The sequence below is a fragment of the Pungitius pungitius genome, chromosome 3 (genome assembly GCF_949316345.1).
Source record: "Pungitius pungitius chromosome 3, fPunPun2.1, whole genome shotgun sequence".
Lineage (NCBI taxonomy): Eukaryota > Metazoa > Chordata > Actinopteri > Perciformes > Gasterosteidae > Pungitius > Pungitius pungitius.
Window position 1 is genome coordinate 28580405 of NC_084902.1, and position 18148 is coordinate 28598552.

General features: G+C 46.9%; 1 protein-coding gene across 5 annotated transcripts; it reads left to right on the forward strand.

Annotated features, from left to right (window-relative positions):
* Positions 1 to 1668: 1668 nt before the first annotated feature.
* LOC119219676 (potassium voltage-gated channel subfamily H member 4-like) lies at positions 1669 to 17635 on the forward strand. Of its 5 annotated transcripts, none has more exons than XM_037475047.2 (15): positions 1669 to 2121; positions 7585 to 7818; positions 7931 to 8074; positions 8198 to 8343; positions 8632 to 8890; positions 9304 to 9461; positions 10345 to 10552; positions 11073 to 11453; positions 11574 to 11773; positions 11883 to 12132; positions 13448 to 13662; positions 15864 to 16138; positions 16262 to 16371; positions 16506 to 16558; positions 16699 to 17635. In XM_037475047.2, the coding sequence occupies exons 1-15, from the start codon at positions 2055 to 2057 to the stop codon at positions 17362 to 17364; spliced, it is 3366 nt and encodes a 1121-aa protein (XP_037330944.2). In that variant the 5' UTR covers positions 1669 to 2054; the 3' UTR covers positions 17365 to 17635. The 5 variants fall into 5 exon arrangements, with proteins under 5 accessions (XP_037330944.2, XP_037330917.2, XP_037330925.2 ...); XM_037475020.2 differs by having other exon boundaries at positions 1915 to 2121; positions 16262 to 16362; XM_037475028.2 differs by having other exon boundaries at positions 1915 to 2121; positions 7931 to 8062.
* The last annotated feature ends 513 nt before the right edge of the window (positions 17636 to 18148 follow it).

Below are 18148 nucleotides of genomic sequence, written 5' to 3' on the forward strand. Positions count from 1 at the left end.
AACTATTAACAATGTGATTAATGTTTTATTTAATTGTCTGATCGTATTTGCCCCATTGCAGTTTTGGAATTCAGCAAATCAAATATATATTATTAATATTCCTGTGGTTCACAAAAGGAAGAAGACACAGTTTGAACTGGAGAACAGTTCAAATTCTGAAAGTATACAGTGATTAAAAAGATGCTAAAAATGAAAAAGAGTGAACAGTCTTTGCACTGACTTTATTGCATTGCGTCACTCCAGAGATGAAGTGGTGAATAATCCTCCGCTGACATCTGCTGGTGTTATACATGCACCGCAGAACAGTTATCGATCCTGTAAACTAAACATCTTCCACAAATACGTAGAATACAAATGAAAAAATACATAAATACTAATAATAAATACTATACTACTATATACTAGTAAATACATTTGCAATCAAATGAAAAACATAAACGTAAAAGCTTCCTAATACTTACATCTTTTCAGTACGTATTTGATCATCTTGATGAATCAATCCAATCATTAGCGGGCAGTCACATAATCCCGGAGTGTAGCCTCGGGAGCAGCTTGCTCCAACAAAGGGAATAACCTGCAGGCAAATAACATTTTAGATTATTGCCGCTTAAAATACTTTAAATGTCTCTTCACTTGAGCTGCATGGCCTGTTGGGGGCACTACCCCCTTTCTCATTCTGAATCGGACCCGCTTAGCATTGCGATGTGGTCATGTAATGTTATTTTAGTGTTTTATTAACATCAGTGCAAGAACCTATTCTTGTTATATGGATGACAATCTTCTTTTTTTTCATTCTCAGGACATCTGCACTGTCCCAATATGACTGACTGGTTTCCCGCAGCAGGGGCTCATCCGCAGGCGTTGACACGGACACGTGTGGATGAATCGCTTTGCCTCAGTTTCAGCCGCAGACTCACTTTTAGAGTCGGGCATCCAACATTTAGAGCCCGCAGTGATCTGCGCTTGACAGTGTTGACATTTTACGCATTTTCATTTACTTGAATGCGTTTCACTCAATTGATCTTGATGGCATCCAATTACCAGGCGCCCACGCGGCTCTGAAAGGCTGCAGAAGGATAAAACAGCTTGTGTCAAATGTCTGACGGTACTTAAGCAGAGACGAGGCGCACAGCTGATTACCTTTAAAGAGAAGCAGAGCCGCAGAATGATACAATGAGATACCGAACCTATAGGTGAGACGTAACAAACCGGAGTATTTCCACACCATTTGTTTATTAGTGGGGGTGCATTATGTCCATCCATCCAGCCAAAGGGCTGTTTAAGGGACAGAGGGCCGTTCACGTGTTGATTCCACATGTTGGTGACATGCTACTCACACGCACAGGCACATGGGGGGGTTTGCGAATCATTCATAGGTGGAGATGAATCGATCACGTCATGAATCCGCCGACAGAAAGGATGGAATGTTCTGTCCGTCCTGACATTGATTGTGTCCGTGGGGTGAGACGTTTGAGGCATGACAGACCAGAGATGTTCATTCGTAAGAAATCCCAACTAAAAGACATAACTTTTATGTGAAACGGGCATTCAACGGTTAAGAGGTGAGGAGAGCCCGATACATTTCCAAAAGATAGAGAGAGAGAGGGAGAGAGAGAGAGAGAGAGAGAGAGAGAGAGAGAGAGAGAGAGAGAGGTGGTTGCGCGTAAACAACAGGGGAACGACGGAGAAAGCGAGGAAGAGAGACGTCGATTGGAAAGGGGAGGAGGGGGAGAGGGGAATTGCTTTGCGGTACACCCGTGCGTAAATGTGACCATCCTCGCCGTGGTCTCTCCATTCCTCCGATCCCTCCGATCCCTCCGACCCCTCGGTCCTCTCCCCTCCAGCATCCGGGCGGGATCACCTGCGCGGTGGTCCGTGGTCAGCGTTGGACCGTGGAGTCCCGGGTGAATCGGCTCGGCGCCCTCCTCCAGGGGTTGGGAGGAGCGCCGGGGACCTCGTCCAGGTTTCTGCCGGGCTTCGTGACCCCGGCGGCCGAGAGCCAAGGCTCCGAGCGGCGCGAGAGACGCGGCTCGACCCGCTCTCGGAGGCCGGCGATGAGGGGTCTGATCGCGCCGCAGAACACCTTCTTGGACACCATCGCTACTCGTTTCGACGGGACCCGTGAGTACATCCCGGTTCTCTGTAATCCCTTCATTTCGTGGTGCGCAACGGATCTTGCAAGAAGATGTGTTTAATCGGAATTGTCCCCTCACTCTTAAAATGCAAAGTCCTGCAAAAACCTGCAAAGTGCTTAAGAGGATTAAGGCCAAAGACACAGGCACGCTGATACTGAATGAATTATGATGAATGAAAGCAGCGCACTGATGTTAGAAACATGAATAATTCACCACACGCCCAAAAGTCATGCTTGTCCTTCCAGAGGACGACTTTCTCCTTTCGTTTACTCCTGATTGACCCTTCACCAGAATATTTAAACCTGCCTCAATGCCAGTAAACCGTGCAAAGACTGTTTAATAATGCCAGCTATCAGTGAGTGACATATTTCAAACCATTACATCAGCTAAAGAAAATATTCTTGAGTTTAAGTTGCATGTAAACTCTCCATTGAAGAATAAATAAAATAACCACAAACAGCATCATCCTGCAAAATTGTCTGATAGAGTTGAAGATATTTGTGTCATATGGTTCACTCCTGCATACAGCCAATCAACATGCAAACTGCAGCTCTCATGCACTGTTGAATAACACGGGCAAAAAAAAACTGCACCAGCAGCCAGCGGGTGGAGGAACCTGATGCATAAGGAGGAAGAGTGGAACTGTCTATTCTTCTTTTTTTTGGAGGAGATTACAGAAGGTTTCCTGTAGCAAGAAGCTCCCGATGGCCCTGTGGGGAAATCTGTGAAGTAATGACATTATTTAGCCTCTGTTGGTTTCACAGAGGCGTCCTGCCATAGCATTGATTCCATTAGAATCCTTCATTTAGTGCACGGCGGCCCTCGGGGGAACCGTCGGACATGGAGTGGTCTTCACAGCAGTCAATGAAGGATTTGGATGATGTTTGAGCCTGTTTGTGAATGCAGTAAATAAATGCATGGGTGCCTAACTGAACGGGCACAATGGGTGCAGGCCCACGGCCCCCTAAGTGCTTGCCCCCCCCCCCCCCCCCCCCCCAGAGACACAAACCAATTAGGACTCAAAGTGACCAAAAACAAACAACAGAACAGCAAAGTGATCCAAAACTGTTACAGAATGGCCAAAACAATCCACATGATAAAAAAATAGCGGTCACATGATATGACCACAGACACAAAACAACTATACAAACGGGTGTGTGTGTCTGACTCATGTGGGAGAGCCAATGGGCCTTTGTCTCACACCACAGGTAACGATGCTCAATGTTCATTCATGAGCACATTCTCGCTCCTAGCTCCTGGCCGGCCCTTGGTAAGAAAAAAAGACAAGAACACAGGTGGGTGGGGGGATTTCAATGAGCTTCTCAAAGCAAATAACTGTGCATAGCTGTTTGTGGGGCGCTGCCAACGCAGTGTGCACACGCACAAACACACAGCGGGCCAAATTGACTGGCAGAGAAGGTTGATGCCGTATCAATTCATCACAGCAATGACTCAAAGCCATAGATGCAGTACCAAAGCGCCGCTGTGGACAAACCTTTGTTCAGGATCGTCCTCCTGGACACGTCTTAACGTTGCAAGGAAGTTAAAAACCAGCTGAGCAGGAGTCTGACGCTGGGGTCTTCCATCTCTGCCATGCAAGTTTAATGCAGCGCTATAACCGCAGGGACTCCGGGGAACTCTGTCTACATTTATTTTCCTAGCAGCAGTGGAAAGCCCTCAGCTGGAGGCAGATTTGAACCCTGAGATATCTCAATACGCCGCATGCATATTTATGAGGACAGAAGTCAGTGCTTTTAATTAATCCCTTGGATGGCGATGTTAGTGGGTCAACACTGTGCAGACTGCGTTTGTGGCAGAAGGATTGCTGTGAAATGTTCTACATACATGATTCAGAGAATGAAGCCCAGCGATCCTCGGAATAATTTATAACCCTTTTTAACAATTTAGTGCTTGGCCTGTAAAATGTCATCTAATTATGTTAAAGCATTACAAATGTATGTTCTGTGTTAGTGACAGACACATCTTATAATCTTAAGAAGGGACTAACTGTGAAACGTCACATTTCCTTTCTCAAGCACATGCAAGTGATATTATGAACAAATCATAGATGACTTTATTAAACATGCTATTATTACTACAAGTGCAGTACTTTGATAGTGTATTTGGGGAAATATACACATGCAAAAACACGAGGAAGCTGTTTCTAGCGTGTTAGCATGCTAACGTTAACAAACAATCTTTTCGCCGCATTAGAGCGGGATGTTGCTGTGCAAACAGTTTGTTCTTTTATCCGTGCATTGAATCAAAGAAGAAAAAAAAGCCCCGTGGTGTCCTTAATAAACACTGTGAAAAAAGACAAAAAACGCGTTTGGCGGATGTGTCGCGGCGGGCCGTCGCCGTCGGTGCTGCCGGGGCTTTCCCGCGTCGCAGCGGCTTTGTGGTTTCGGCTCGCGCGTTATTACACCTTGACGCGAGCCTGGATGTGACAGGCTGCTCACAGTGCCGGGGGGGGGGGGGGGGGGGGGGGAAGTAGGCAGGAAATGAGTACAACACAAGGATCACGGAACGCGGCTCAGAGCCTGAGCAGATGGAGACGTCTTTGGGGGGGGCGGTCTTGTAAGCGCGGGGCCTTGGCATGCTGAACCCGCGTAGAGGCAGAGAGCGTCGAGGTGCAACGACAAAGAGAATGCGTCCCTCGTGCTTTCTCAAATTGTGTGTGACGTAATCTCTGTGCTGTCGACAAATGATAATTCCCGTTTTCATGAAAAATATCCGAAACAATGAAGGGAATCAAGCCGGTCATTTCCTGTTGCAACATGACAATGCCCCAGTACACAAAGTGCACAAAGTGCATAAAGTGCACAAAGCCAGGTGCACAGAGAAATGCAGAAAGAGACCTCAGCTCAACGCGTCCAGCGCAGCGTGGAGGCTGAGCGGGAGGAAGCACTTAAAAGCTTGACCCCCTGTTTCCTGCAACGTGTGCTCACTGCTCTTAAATATTCAGAAATCCATCCATTCGACCATTTAATCATCTCAATTTGAGAAAAAAAAGTAGTTTCCAGGGGAGTGTTTCATGCAACCCTGATATAATCAGCCACACTGCTTTATGTTGAGAATTGAAGACAGACTCCTTTTCTTTTTCTTTAAATATTACTGTGGCTTGTAAACCAATCTTTCGATATAGGCTCAAACCACTGAGATTTACTTACTTCTGCCTCAGTGGCATTTGTAGGTGTGTTAAAATCTGGATCTGATTTACATTGGACATGCTTTATTAGGGCATGCATTAAATATTTTTTCCCCAGTTCATCTTCATGAAATCGATCTCTCGTCCTACAGTGTTGACACTCAGCAAAGCCAGTCTTCCCCTTTCATTACCTTTAATAATCTCACTGGAATAAATACCTTGGCTGTGTCAGTCACATGTCAATTCAGTTGCATAATAAGAATAATTAATTATTAAAGTCAAACCGTCAGGCTGAGGCGATCTGACAACTGTGCGCTGTGGCTTCTGCTGCACAAAACAAGGTCTGCAACGCAGGAACAATTTCACCTCTTTGATGGAAGAACTTTGCACAACTTTGAACTTTGCATAAGAATAAAGTCTCTGAATCAAATATGTCTTTCTCCGATTATTTCCTTGCAAGGGAGGAAAGGTCACAACAGCTCAGTAGACCGCCAAGAACATTCCTCCTCTCACAGTTCAACAACAGTTCAGTCACAGGTGGCCTCCAACACATGTGAACCAACTTGTTGTGTCTCTGCAGCCAGGACGTATCTCACTCTTTCATGGCCGCACCATCCCAGCGCTTCTATACCCTTTTCGTACAATGCAAATGATGACAAGATTCAAAGATTTAAATTTGGCATGTTTTGAGGCTGTTGAGACAAAATGAAGTGGAGTTTATTTGTGTAAGGCCACAATGGCAGAAAATGGACTTATTTTAGATGGTTAAGAGGCATGGCACGAACAAAGAAAAAGGGGGGAGAAAGTGAATATCAATGAAAAGCCGCAAACGTGTTGAATTCTGCTCGAGGTAAAGCTCTTCAAAGACTAGAATTATTCTGAAAACTTTCAGAGGGCAGAAAAGAACATTAAGGGAGAATGAACACCATGGAAAAAAGAGAGAGCCGTGCAAGAAATTCAAATTATGTTTTCTTTGAATTGAGGAGAATTCAGTCTATAAACTGCATATAAACTGCATATTATATATATATATATATATATATATATATATATATATATATATATATATATATATATATATATGACAGCTGCTCTCAATAATAGTAAAAACTAATAATTTATCCTAAATATTATGAAATAAATAAATGTATAACCTATTTTAGGTACATATATATATATAATACATGAAATAAAGTGGTGTTTGTCATCATATTAAAACATGCACTAACGTTTTTTGTAAATATTTGCATCAAAATTTTTTATTGATACACTTTGCATAGTTTAATTAATGGTAATATTATGTTCAGGAAAGCAAACACAAACACACTCTATATATTTTTTCATATTTCTTATTTTCGTTTAGGAACTATATTTTCAATCTGTGTTGTGAGCAATGGTTTGTATTGGCGGAGTGATACAAAGTGAAGCGGTCATGATTTGTTTTTTGTGATGAGCCCTCTTACTTTTTGAGATGGACTTGAAGAGGTTTACCGGAAATAGTTTTATTCAGTAACAAAGACGTTTTATTTGAGTAAAGATAGCATCGAGGCTCTTTCACAAGTCAGTCTTTGTTTAAATTATCTCGTCACAAATGAAAGGTTTGCATTAGATTTTGGTAAATATTCCCGCCACCAGAATGCATTGTTGAGGCTTCTCGTACCAACATCAGGTCAAACATTCCTTCTCCTGCTTTAGTTTAGTACCATATAACGTTGAATTTTAGCATCAATTGTACACGTGCTTATACTCAGCTCGTGAAAGTATAATATGTTACCGTTATCTTAATCATTGCACCTGCTAGCCAGATGTAGCGTTAGCATGTTAGCATGCTAGCGTTAGCTAACAAGTGGTCGGTTAACAAGCTGCTAGCATGACTGTAGACTCAGGGTTTATTTAGTAATTGGACAGTCGTATAACGGATAATTCAAGGGGTAATTTAACTTTAAACTCTTGAATTGAGGATAAAAGGTTTTGTAATGTCATTGAAATAATGCCTCTGAAGACCAACATTTGGTCCAAGCAGGAGATGAAATATCCTTGAATCTTTATACATTGAATCCTTGCATATCTTCCAGCAAAACCAATTTCCATCCAGGATTTTATATAACGTTATTAAACGAAACAGCTAGGTGGAAATTATTACCCATTATGAACTCTGAAACACCATCAAGCTCACCTTCACAAAGTGATGCATCCACTGCATCCATTATTATTAAATTCATAACATATCTTTATCCCTATTCTGTTTCTCTTCTTCCCTCTCCTGTCCCTTTTTTACCATCCCACGTTTCCTCCTACCAGACAGTAACTTCGTCCTGGGGAACGCTCAGGTCCAGTCCGTCTATCCCATCGTCTACTGCTCCGATGGCTTCTGCGAGCTGACCGGCTTCGCCCGTGGCGAGCTCATGCAGAAGAGCAGCATGTGTCACTTCCTCTGCGGCAGCGAGACCAGCGATCCCCTCACCTCGCAGATGCAGAAAGCTCTGGATGAACGTCGGGAGTTTAAGACCGAGATCATTCTGTACAAGAAGAGCGGTGAGGCTGGAAGGAAGGCCAGGCGATTTTGTCAAGATGAATCATGTTTAATAAAGGTAATGCCAAGTGAAATTAATATTTAAGTCGAACCTAATCTCTTTTCTTTGAGCAGGTTCCAAGTTCTGGTGTCTGTTGGACATTGTGCCCATAAAGAACGAGAAGGGCGAGGTGGTTCTGTTCCTGGTGTCACACAAGGACATCACGGAAAAAAAGGACCAGGACCATGCCAATGAATCTGAGACGGGTGAGAGGAAAAGTGAGGCCCTTTTCCCATTACGCTAAAATTCAAATTTCTAGATCCGAGTTTGGGGGCCACATATTGGCACAAAGGCAGTTTCTGCCACAGTGTGTCTAGTTTGGTGTCCTTGATTTTTTTCAGATGTGGAAACAGGCCTGGAGATCCATCAGGTCAGCCGTCCACCAGGCCTGAATATGGAGCGCCGCCGCAGTCGCGCCGTCCTCTACCAGCTCTCTGGACACCTCCAGAAACAAGACAAAACCAAGAGCAAGCTGAAGATCAACAATGTGAGACATGCTCTCCTGTGTACCTCCTCTCTTATATCATTTCCAAGCATGACCCATGAATTTAGATCTGCCTCTGTATTATGTAGAATTCCAACCAAAGTACACGTCTGAACTGAAACCTTGAATGAAATTACTGTACTTAGAATAGCAGTGGTGTTAATGATAAGGAAATATTCATGCCGGCTGGTGGAGATGCTCTCAAGCACTCAAGATCAATTATTGATACATTTATAGAAAATATATAGTCTTGATATGGCAGATGTGTGTCTATCTAAACTCCACATCCAGAGTGTTCTCGGAGCCAATGCCAACCCGGTCCCAGAGTACAAGGTGGCGGACGTTCAGAAGTCTCGCCTCATCCTCCTCCACTACGGTGCGTTCAAGGCCGGCTGGGATTGGCTGATCTTGTTGGCCACCTTCTACGTGGCCGTCACCGTTCCCTACAACGTCTGCTTCACGGCGGTGGAGATACGAGAGGACGGCCCATCGGCCGCTCGTCACCCTCCGAGTGTCAGCGATATCTTGGTGGAGATACTTTTCATCATCGGTGAGGAAGCTTTGGAGTCATTGTAGTCAGAGGATTAAACTATATCAGGCAATACTAATTGGTAAAATAGGGTCACGATTGTTTGGTCAACAGTAAGAATGTCATTTTTTTGTTCCGTTCCATTTATATTCTGTTTTCTGGTTTATTTTATTCAGTCAAGCGGCTCTTAAACCACAACCCCTTCTCCCTTAATTGGCCCAATTAGCTGCTAAGCGCACAATTGTTGAGGAGGTGTCAAATATTCTGGGAGGATATCCGGGTATCAGGGTGCATCACGTTAAAGGATTAGCTGGGTTTTTGTGGAGTGAGATGAGAAGATGTAAGGCTGCCTCTTAGCACAGCTTAGCACAACAACTGCATGAGGGTAACGACATTGAAATATGACCTGTTAATTAGTAAGTCCTGTGTGACAGATATCGCGCTGAACTTCCGCACCACCTTCGTGAGCACATCTGGCCAGGTGGTGTACGACGCCCGCAGCATCTGCATTCACTACGTCACCTCCTGGCTGTTTGTGGATCTGATTGCCGCCTTGCCCTTTGACCTGCTCTACGCCTTCAATATCAGTGTGGTGGGTCCCTCTCTCTCACACACAAACACACAAACCAAACATGTTTCATCTTGTTACACCATTTGTTGAATCTTTGCTGTTTTTGTTGTGGCGTCTTCAAGGAAAGAAGACTGAGAGTAGTGTCAACAAGCAACTCATTATTAGGTAACCGGTAATTTAAGCTAATTAATGAGTATGCTGAGGACAAATATGATGATGTAGAGTACAGAGCGGTTCAACAGACACACTATGATCGATCACTGGGTTTGAAGGAACACTGGGTATTAGATTACAATATGAACAACGTTGCAGACATCCGGTAGAGCTTGATGTTGTTACAACGGGTTTATATGACTACTGAATTAAATTCCCTGAATGGATCCATATGCGGTTACCAGGAGGATTAAATCCTATAGAGGGCTGTGATGAAACCAGATCTTTTTAAATTAAAAGAACAATTATTTGAGACTGAAACAAGCAGGGGATTGCAAATGCAGTGAACAGAAGTGAGCGAGGAAATCAATGAAGGGAGGATTTTTGATGAGGCAATTCTTCCCTCAGGCAGACCACAGGGATTCTTCCAGTCAAGGAGTATAACGGCAGTGATTTCTTCTGATTGGCTTCTGTGGTAAAAACCTGCAAATGGAAGTTTATCCTTAGTTCAACTCGTCTTCTGAAGTATTTTAAATCCCATTTGAGGCACACGGTTCAGAAGATCTGTGGAGCAACCTTTAAATGTTGTCTCTGCACCGTGAAAGAGCTCGCGGCCCCACGGCGGCCCAGCTCACTGTCAAGATGCATGATTAGAGTTCTCACCACGACTGGCTGATTTTTAATTGGCTCCAAATGGGAAAAGTGGAAGATTATACACAAGACCCATGTGACCCCTGGCTATCTCCCGCAGAACTTTGGGGTTCACCTGCTGAAGACTGTGCGCCTGCTCCGTCTGCTGCGCCTCCTACAGAAGCTGGACCGCTACTCCCAGTACAGCGCCGTGGTCCTCACGCTGCTCATGTCCACGTTCGCCCTGCTCGGCCATTGGATGGCCTGCGTCTGGTACTTCATCGGACGCAGTGAGATCGAGAGCAACAGCCCCGCCACCTGGGACATAGGTTTGTGTCTGTTGCTACTGCACGCAGCGATTCTAACGGCTGTGAAGATGGAGGCTGTCCTGTGATGTGCAATGTGGAATGAGGCAGGAGGAGACAAGGGGGGGGTAGCTGTGGGTTGTAATGAGTGTGTAATCATTGGTGAATCAGAGGCTTTTAGAAGCATCTTATGAATGAATTTACACATCACCTGTCTCCTCCAGGGCTCTTATTCGGTGACAGCGGCATTTACATTAGAACACGCTGGACCCGTCATGCCCTACTCTTTCATCTGGCTAATTAAATGTCAAACCCTGACATGTATTGATTGCTCATGTTCCACTTAATCAATCCCTTGCACAAACGTGGCACACACACACATGTCCATTGCAACGGTTGCTGAGTTACGTTTACCAACGAAGGAATATACAAAAACAGTGTTGTGGGCTGTGCCAGCACTGAAGTAATTAGTGTTCCCTTCAAGCCAAGTTGTCTCTGCTAATCAAGCGATCCAGCATCATCACAATGGCCCTCTTCCCACCAGGCTGGCTCCACGAACTGGCCAAACGCCTGGGAACGCCGTACTTCCTGGCACCGCTGACCTCCCTGTTGGGAGTCCCCGATTCGCCTCAAGGCACCATGGCGGCGGCGCTCACCAATTACAGCCGGTGGAACGGCTCCGTGTTGGAGACGCTCAACGGGTCCGCCGGGCTGCCGGGCTCCGGCCAAGGGAACGGCAGCCGGGCCAGAGCGAGGACGGCCGGCGGCTCGGGGACGACGCTGAGCGGCGGTCCGTCCGTCAGGAGCTCCTACGTGACGTCGCTGTACTTTGCTCTGAGCAGTCTCACCAGCGTGGGCTTCGGCAACGTTTCAGCCAACACAGACGCCGAGAAGATCTTCTCCATCTGCACCATGCTGATCGGAGGTGGGGTGAACACCACCAACAAAAAAAATCCTCATTATGTCACTCTTAGGATTTTCTATCTAAAGCTGTTTAAACAGAAATAGATTACTGAATAATGACTTCATCCCGGTGCTTCCACAGCTTTGATGCATGCTGTAGTATTTGGAAATGTGACCGCCATCATCCAGAGGATGTACTCGCGCCGCTCCCTCTACCAAACCCGCACCAAGGACCTGAAGGACTTTATCCGGGTGCACCGACTGCCCAAGGCCCTTGAGCAACGCATGATGGAGTGTTTCCAGACCACCTGGTCCGTCAACAACGGGATCGATGTCAGCGAGGTAGGAGAGACTAAACGTGACAGAGATAAAAAAGATAAGATGACAGCGTAGGAATCAAATCCTACTTGGGGCGCCTTAGTTTCCCTGAAGGCTGTCTTTCCTTACACAGCTGCTGAAGGACTTTCCGGATGAGCTGAGGGCCGACATCGCCATGCATCTGAACAACGAGCTGCTGCAGCTGTCGCTGTTTGAGTCGGCCAGCAGGGGGTGTCTGCGCTCCCTCTCCCTCATCATCAAGACGTCCTTTTGCGCTCCCGGGGAGTTCCTCATACGCCAGGGTGACGCCCTGCAGGCCATCTACTTTGTGTGCTCTGGCTCCATGGAAGTACTTAAGGACAACACTGTGCAGGCCATTCTCGGTAAATAACAGAACAGCGCATTTTGTGTGAAGTATGTATTTACTGACTGTCGTCCTCGTTTTAATTATCGGAATTTTCAGAATTAGCTGAATGGCCGATATCAGTACCAGCCGATGCATTGACTGATATGTACAATGCACGTATTAGATGACATAATACATATTAGATATTACATAATAAGACGGCTGCAGTACACATTGAGCTTCAGCACCACGGACAGCACCCTGACTCCATCCCACATGGTATGTTGAGAGACCTGCTTAGAACTCTGGTTGACTAGGTGGGTCAGAACATCAGTGGCCTCCCCGTAGGTCCGAGTGATTCATCTTGCTACCTGAATCGTGAAGGGCTTCTCTGTCTTGGTCTGCGTTGTGCTCATTCCCAGATTAAGTCAAAGGGTTCAGCAAATTTAAGAAAACAATGAAGCTATACATGCTGGGTTTGTGGGAATTATGTTCATGGTTCATATATAAGTTGATAAAAGAGATGTCAGAGACTCGTGAGAAGAAACACACATCGTTGTGGTTAATTTACATGATATACTGGAGTGAGACCATTAGATGATTTTTTTAACAAAAGTCTTGAATCATTATGTGCAGGAAATTTTATTCCTGAGGAAATAATTAGAAATGCAGCATTAAACATTTAATGTTTTCATGTGGTGAAAGAGCAGCCAAGTGCTACAAATGAATTTTAAATAAACTGCAATTTTTTCCATAATTAACTACCCCAAGCAAACCAGTCTCAACCCATGATGGGACCAGTTGGGTAGAAGCCAGAGGCCCAACAGAAAATCCATTGACCACATTAATTGATGCACCTGGAACCTGACACCTGACTCCACAATAAAAGCCCAAGAGAACGTTGTCCTACTAAAAGTACACCAACACGCCTTCCTCTGCACCGGTGAAACACAATAAAGAAACACAGAGCTCTGGAATCAGCTCGGCTCATGTAACGCAGGGGGAGCAAATGGCCAATACCCTTTTGTCAAAATTCATTATCTAGGGTAAATAATGACTTTACTGCTCACTATAGAAGCAACTCATTAGTGCACACACACAGTCTGTTGAAACACATTTCTCAAACACTCTTGGTTTCTCTCCCTTGTGCCTCGTTTTATTCTCCCTTCCCGCGTACTGCTTTTCTCCTCTTCGCGCACACAAATCCAATGTGGCATTGCCCCATCGGGCAGGGAGCAGAAAAACAGAATAATAAGTCCAACCGTACCTGGAGTGTGTTATTCTTAATAACTGGTCCTTAGGGTGTTACCCCACTCCGGTAAAGAAGCTTGAAAGATGAAAATGCTTTCCAGGTCGAGGTGACCTGATTGGCTCCGACTGTCTGACCCAGGAGGAAGTGATCAAGACCAACGCCTGTGTGAAGGCCCTGACCTACTGTGACCTCCAGTACATCAGCCTCAAAGGCCTGCGCGAGGTGCTCGGCCTCTACCCCGACTACGCCCAGAAGTTCATCACCGAGATCCAGCACGACCTGACGTACAACCTCCGGGAGGGACACGACACCGAGGTACGAGCGGGAGCGGGGGGGGGGGGGGGGGGGGGGGCGTGCACGCGAGACATGAAGCTGCAGCACAGATCTTAGTTGTGACGGTTAAGTTGGTGACAATGTAACACGTTTATGAGGTGTAGGTTTAGCGCTCTCCATGCATCCATCCATCTCCTGTCACTTTCTGTGTGTAGAGGCGGCAGCAGACGCCCCCCCCCCCCCCCCCCCACAGAGACTTTCCCAGATGTGTCGCGTCGTCCCTCCAGCATTGAGGATGTTCACACATGGAACACGCTGGAGGCGAAATATCTAAGCTTCTTGATTAGTTTGTATATATATATATATCTTATTAATTTGACCACATAAGCACCCAATTCTGGGAGAGATCTCTTTCTGTTTTCTTTGGATTAGACTCGGATGTGACCTCCTGCGCCCGTTTTTACGCAATGCCGGAGTGATGCACTTGAAGGGGGATTAGCCATCTGGACGGGCAGCGAGAAAGACGCAGCTTCAGCCAGCAGATCGAGACATGAACTAAACACGAATTCAGAGGCCGGGGTTTTCCAGATGGAATCTCAGCTGTAGTCTTCACATGAATAACCTGCGTATACTGCAAATAACTAAGTCACATTTACGCTGTGAGTAAGGTCGCTAATTAGAGCAGCGGTTTCAGAGAAATGCCACGGGGCGAGACGGCATAGCAGCATAGAAGATGATTAGATACAAATATTTAGTTGACATTTGTTTCTAAAAGCATCTCTGGATTAGGAAAAACCTGTTCACTGATAACTGCTAAAAACACATCAGCAAGCTTTCTGAACATAAAAGTGCATCGGTGAATATATGCTGCATAACATCTGTCAACAAACAAGTGGTGCTGTATATTGTCATCTAGCTAAAAATAGATGTTATTCCACCACATTAGAAGTGGTTTAACACAAAGCCAATTCTCAGAGGTGGAAATGAATTGCATAGATTTCACATAAACAATATGTAACAACAGCCACAACAATATTACAGCTGCTTCTGAAAGTTTGTGGCGGCTGTTCTGTGTGCAGACGTCTGTAACATTTCTTTCCTTTTACTCTTTTGCTGCTCTTACATATCGATCCTGACGCTATTCTCATTTTCACCATCTACTCCCCTCGTAAATATTTGAAGGTTTTATTTATCTATTCGGAATTTGGGCTCCGAACTGAACTTAAAAACTTTCACACAAACGCACACATAAATATGCATGCAGAACACCAACAGAAGTTTTTCCTCCTCTCCTGAGCCTGGGAGTAAAAATAGCGCTGTCGGGGGGGGTCGTCCCTCGCCGGATAAATATAGAACAACCAGATGAAGACAAGACCAGAAAACATCAGGATGAAAGAAAGAGGAAGGGGCCGGAACTCAGCGACATTTGCATTCACGTGTCGACACACGCACGCATCAAACACCGCAGAGATGCACACATGCGGCTCCTGCACTGCAACAAACCGGGAACGCCCCACATTTGCTGATTCAGAATCGCACACAGACACACACGTGCTCACTCACATGCAAGATACACACGTTGTTGGCCCATTTCCCATCACAGTGAGGCCGCATTTCAACATGCAACTCCTTCTTTACGCCTGCAAAGACTCGCGTGGCATGCGCCGTGCTGCAAATCAAGGGTGCCGCGTGCAGCTCACAGACACACACACACACACACGTTGGAATTCAAAACACCCTCTTCTCTGCTCGGTTCCCTCCAGGCAAACCACTGCTAAAATTAAACCTGCGATCTAAAAATACCAGCTGAGCATGTGAGCCAAAGACAGGATGGGTTAGACAACAACAAACGGAGGGGAGAGCGGGGGGGGGGGGGCTTTGGGGGGGGAGAGCGGAGGAAATGGGATTTGTTTGCTAGTTTTTTAATCAGCTTATAATGCCAATAACCTCCCACCAGCAACAATCTGACTGCAGATATATTTTACTTTGAAGGGGCCGTCTGTTTGGTTATTACTCGTCGCGAGTCACGTGATGATCCACAAAGGTTAAATCTGTCAGATTATGGGAAAACCTTTGTCGTGTGCTTCGGTTGTCAACGGGAGCGCTGCTGACAAACTGAATGGACAGCGTTGCAGCTGTTGTGAATGGCGGCTTTCAGCGGCCCAGCGGCGCCACCTTGTGGCACATTGACTTTAAAAGCGAAAACAAATCGCTCCATCTTCTGTTTATTCTTCGCCCCTCAGGCGGACTGCGACAGCAACGGAGGGATCGCCAAGAAGCTTGCCTCCATCACGGAGGTGGAGGAGGGATCGGGCTCCGAGGGGGAGCACTCCCCTCTGCCCAAGATGCCTCCCCCGGGCCGCCTGGGCCGAGGCCTGCGCTCCCCGCTGCGCTCGCCCCTCCGCTCCCCGCTGCTGCCCCTGAGGGCCTTCAGAGCGGCGAGCGACCCCTCGCGGCCCGCCAGCCTGCAGATCCCCGTGGTGCGCTTCAGCTGCCTGCAGCCGGACCTCAGCCCACGGTGAGGAACCATCGCTTTGGAGACCGAACCATGTCCAGTTGGTGTTTATGAATGACATGATCGCTGCTACTTTGGTACCGAGTGCTTCTAAATTCATTTTTCTGGTTGTTTCTTCGTCCGCAGGTTTGTCGATGGGATCGAGACGGAGAACCAAAGTGGATCAGCGCAGAAGTTTGATTTCTCTCCCAGTGCAACGCACAGTTTCCTCCCCAGCCCTGATTCAGGTGCAACAGGTCAACACGCACGCACGCACGCACACACACACACACACACACACACTCACAAAGCGGGGTGCAGAGCGGCAACTACTCAACTAATCTGCTCTTAATCATCAGCTGTTGTGTATTAAATGCATTTCTGTCCACAGCGGCCCGCGAGGAGGACGACACGATGCAGACCATCGCTAAGCTGAAACATGAGGCAATGCTCATTACTAGTTTAATCATAGTTTAAAATGAAAGATTTCTCATTATTCTATATTGTATATATGTAATGCATCATGAAGTAAGTGTAATGGATGTGTAGTACCCTGGTTAACCTTCCCCACTCCATCTCTCCAGATGTGCGCCCTCTCCCATCAGGTGACCGCCGTCAGTCAGGAGCTTCAGGAGATGACTCGTCTTCTCAAGCCCCTCTTCCACAGCCCCTCCGTGCTGGCGATGCCCATGACTCCGCCCCCCAGCGTGTTGTCACAGAGCTGCCCCGCGGCCCCGCCCCTCCTCGCCCAGCGGGCGCCCGTGGACTGTCGGGGCGATCGATCCGTCCCGGTGCCCGGAGAGTTCGACGCGCCGCGGCGCCCCTCCTCCCGCCCCGTCGGCTCCCATCGTCCTCTGGTTCTTGATCCCGCCGGCGCCGCTGCACCCGTCTCCCATCGCTCGGCTCCCCCGTCACTCAACAGCTCTCCCCACGAGTACACGGCCGCGCCACACCCGCCGCCGCCCTCCTCTTCCTCCTCCTCTTCCTCCATCCCCTCTCTCTCCTCATCGGGCCACCCGTCATGCACCACTCCCCTTTTGGTGGACTTATCAGAGCCTGATAGCGAGCACCCTCCGGCCCGCCTCCACTTCCTGTCCCAGCCTGGGCTCATATCCCGGCCTCATTCCGGCCTCCGGCCCTCCGGCGTGGCCTCGCAGCCCCGAGAACCCCACCTGGACCTGCAGCAGGTGGAGTGGGGGGAGCACACCGCCAAGCTTAGCTTCATCAACGAAGGACAGCCCTCTGTGTGAGAAGGGACGATCCGGACCGACCAGCATGCCGCGCAACTTACTGCATGACAAGCGTTTGTCCGAAGGTCGGCACACAAGATGAAGATGTAAATAGGTCAATTTTAAACGTGTCATGGATCATGATCGTGAGCATCAGCTGTTCTGAAAATAAAATAGTTTGTTTTACAGTTTCATTTTTATTTGATTGATAATAAACTCCTTTTTAGAGCTGATTATATAAACAAATCATGCAGGAAGTTCCACTACTTCACCATTTGAGAGAGAGAGAGGGAGAGAGGGTTGGGAGGGATGTGGTGCAACGACGGAGCGGAGGGGGAGCGGTTGGACTGAGAGAAGCATGCAGAGACGCTGTGTGTGTGGACGGGTGAAGGAAGGGCAGAGAAATGCAAAGTGATGCCACAATGGAGGAGAGCAGGCACAGGGTAGGAAACTAAGCATCTTACTCAACATCTTAAAACCAGAGACACAAAGCTGATATCAGGAAATATCTGTAAACGTTATACTCTCTTGTCACATTTGAATTTCTGTCAGTAAACACCCACAGACTTGAGTTTACAGAGGGAGGGTTTTTTTTTTTTTAAAGGAAAGCGAGCCCACGGGAGACGAGGAGCAGGACATCTCACTCAGAACGGAGTCTGCGGCTGAAAAAACAGAATTATTTAATATTCTACGGCCGTTAAACACCCTCCATCGAGAACGGAAACGATGTGCATTCACGCGTGTGTCCTCGTTCTCTTTCACAGCCGCAGATCACGTTGTGATTCAGACGACTGCTTCGTCACCA

Excerpts from the sequence above, each read along its gene's own strand:
- LOC119219676 (XM_037475047.2), top strand. The coding sequence starts at position 2,055 with ATGAGGGGTCTGATCGCGCCGCAGAACACCTTCTTGGACACCATCGCT. Across the intron at positions 10,553-11,072 it reads CCCCGCCACCTGGGACATAG|GCTGGCTCCACGAACTGGCC; the intron begins GTTTGTGTCTGT and ends TCTTCCCACCAG. Across the intron at positions 11,774-11,882 it reads ACGGGATCGATGTCAGCGAG|CTGCTGAAGGACTTTCCGGA; the intron begins GTAGGAGAGACT and ends TTCCTTACACAG.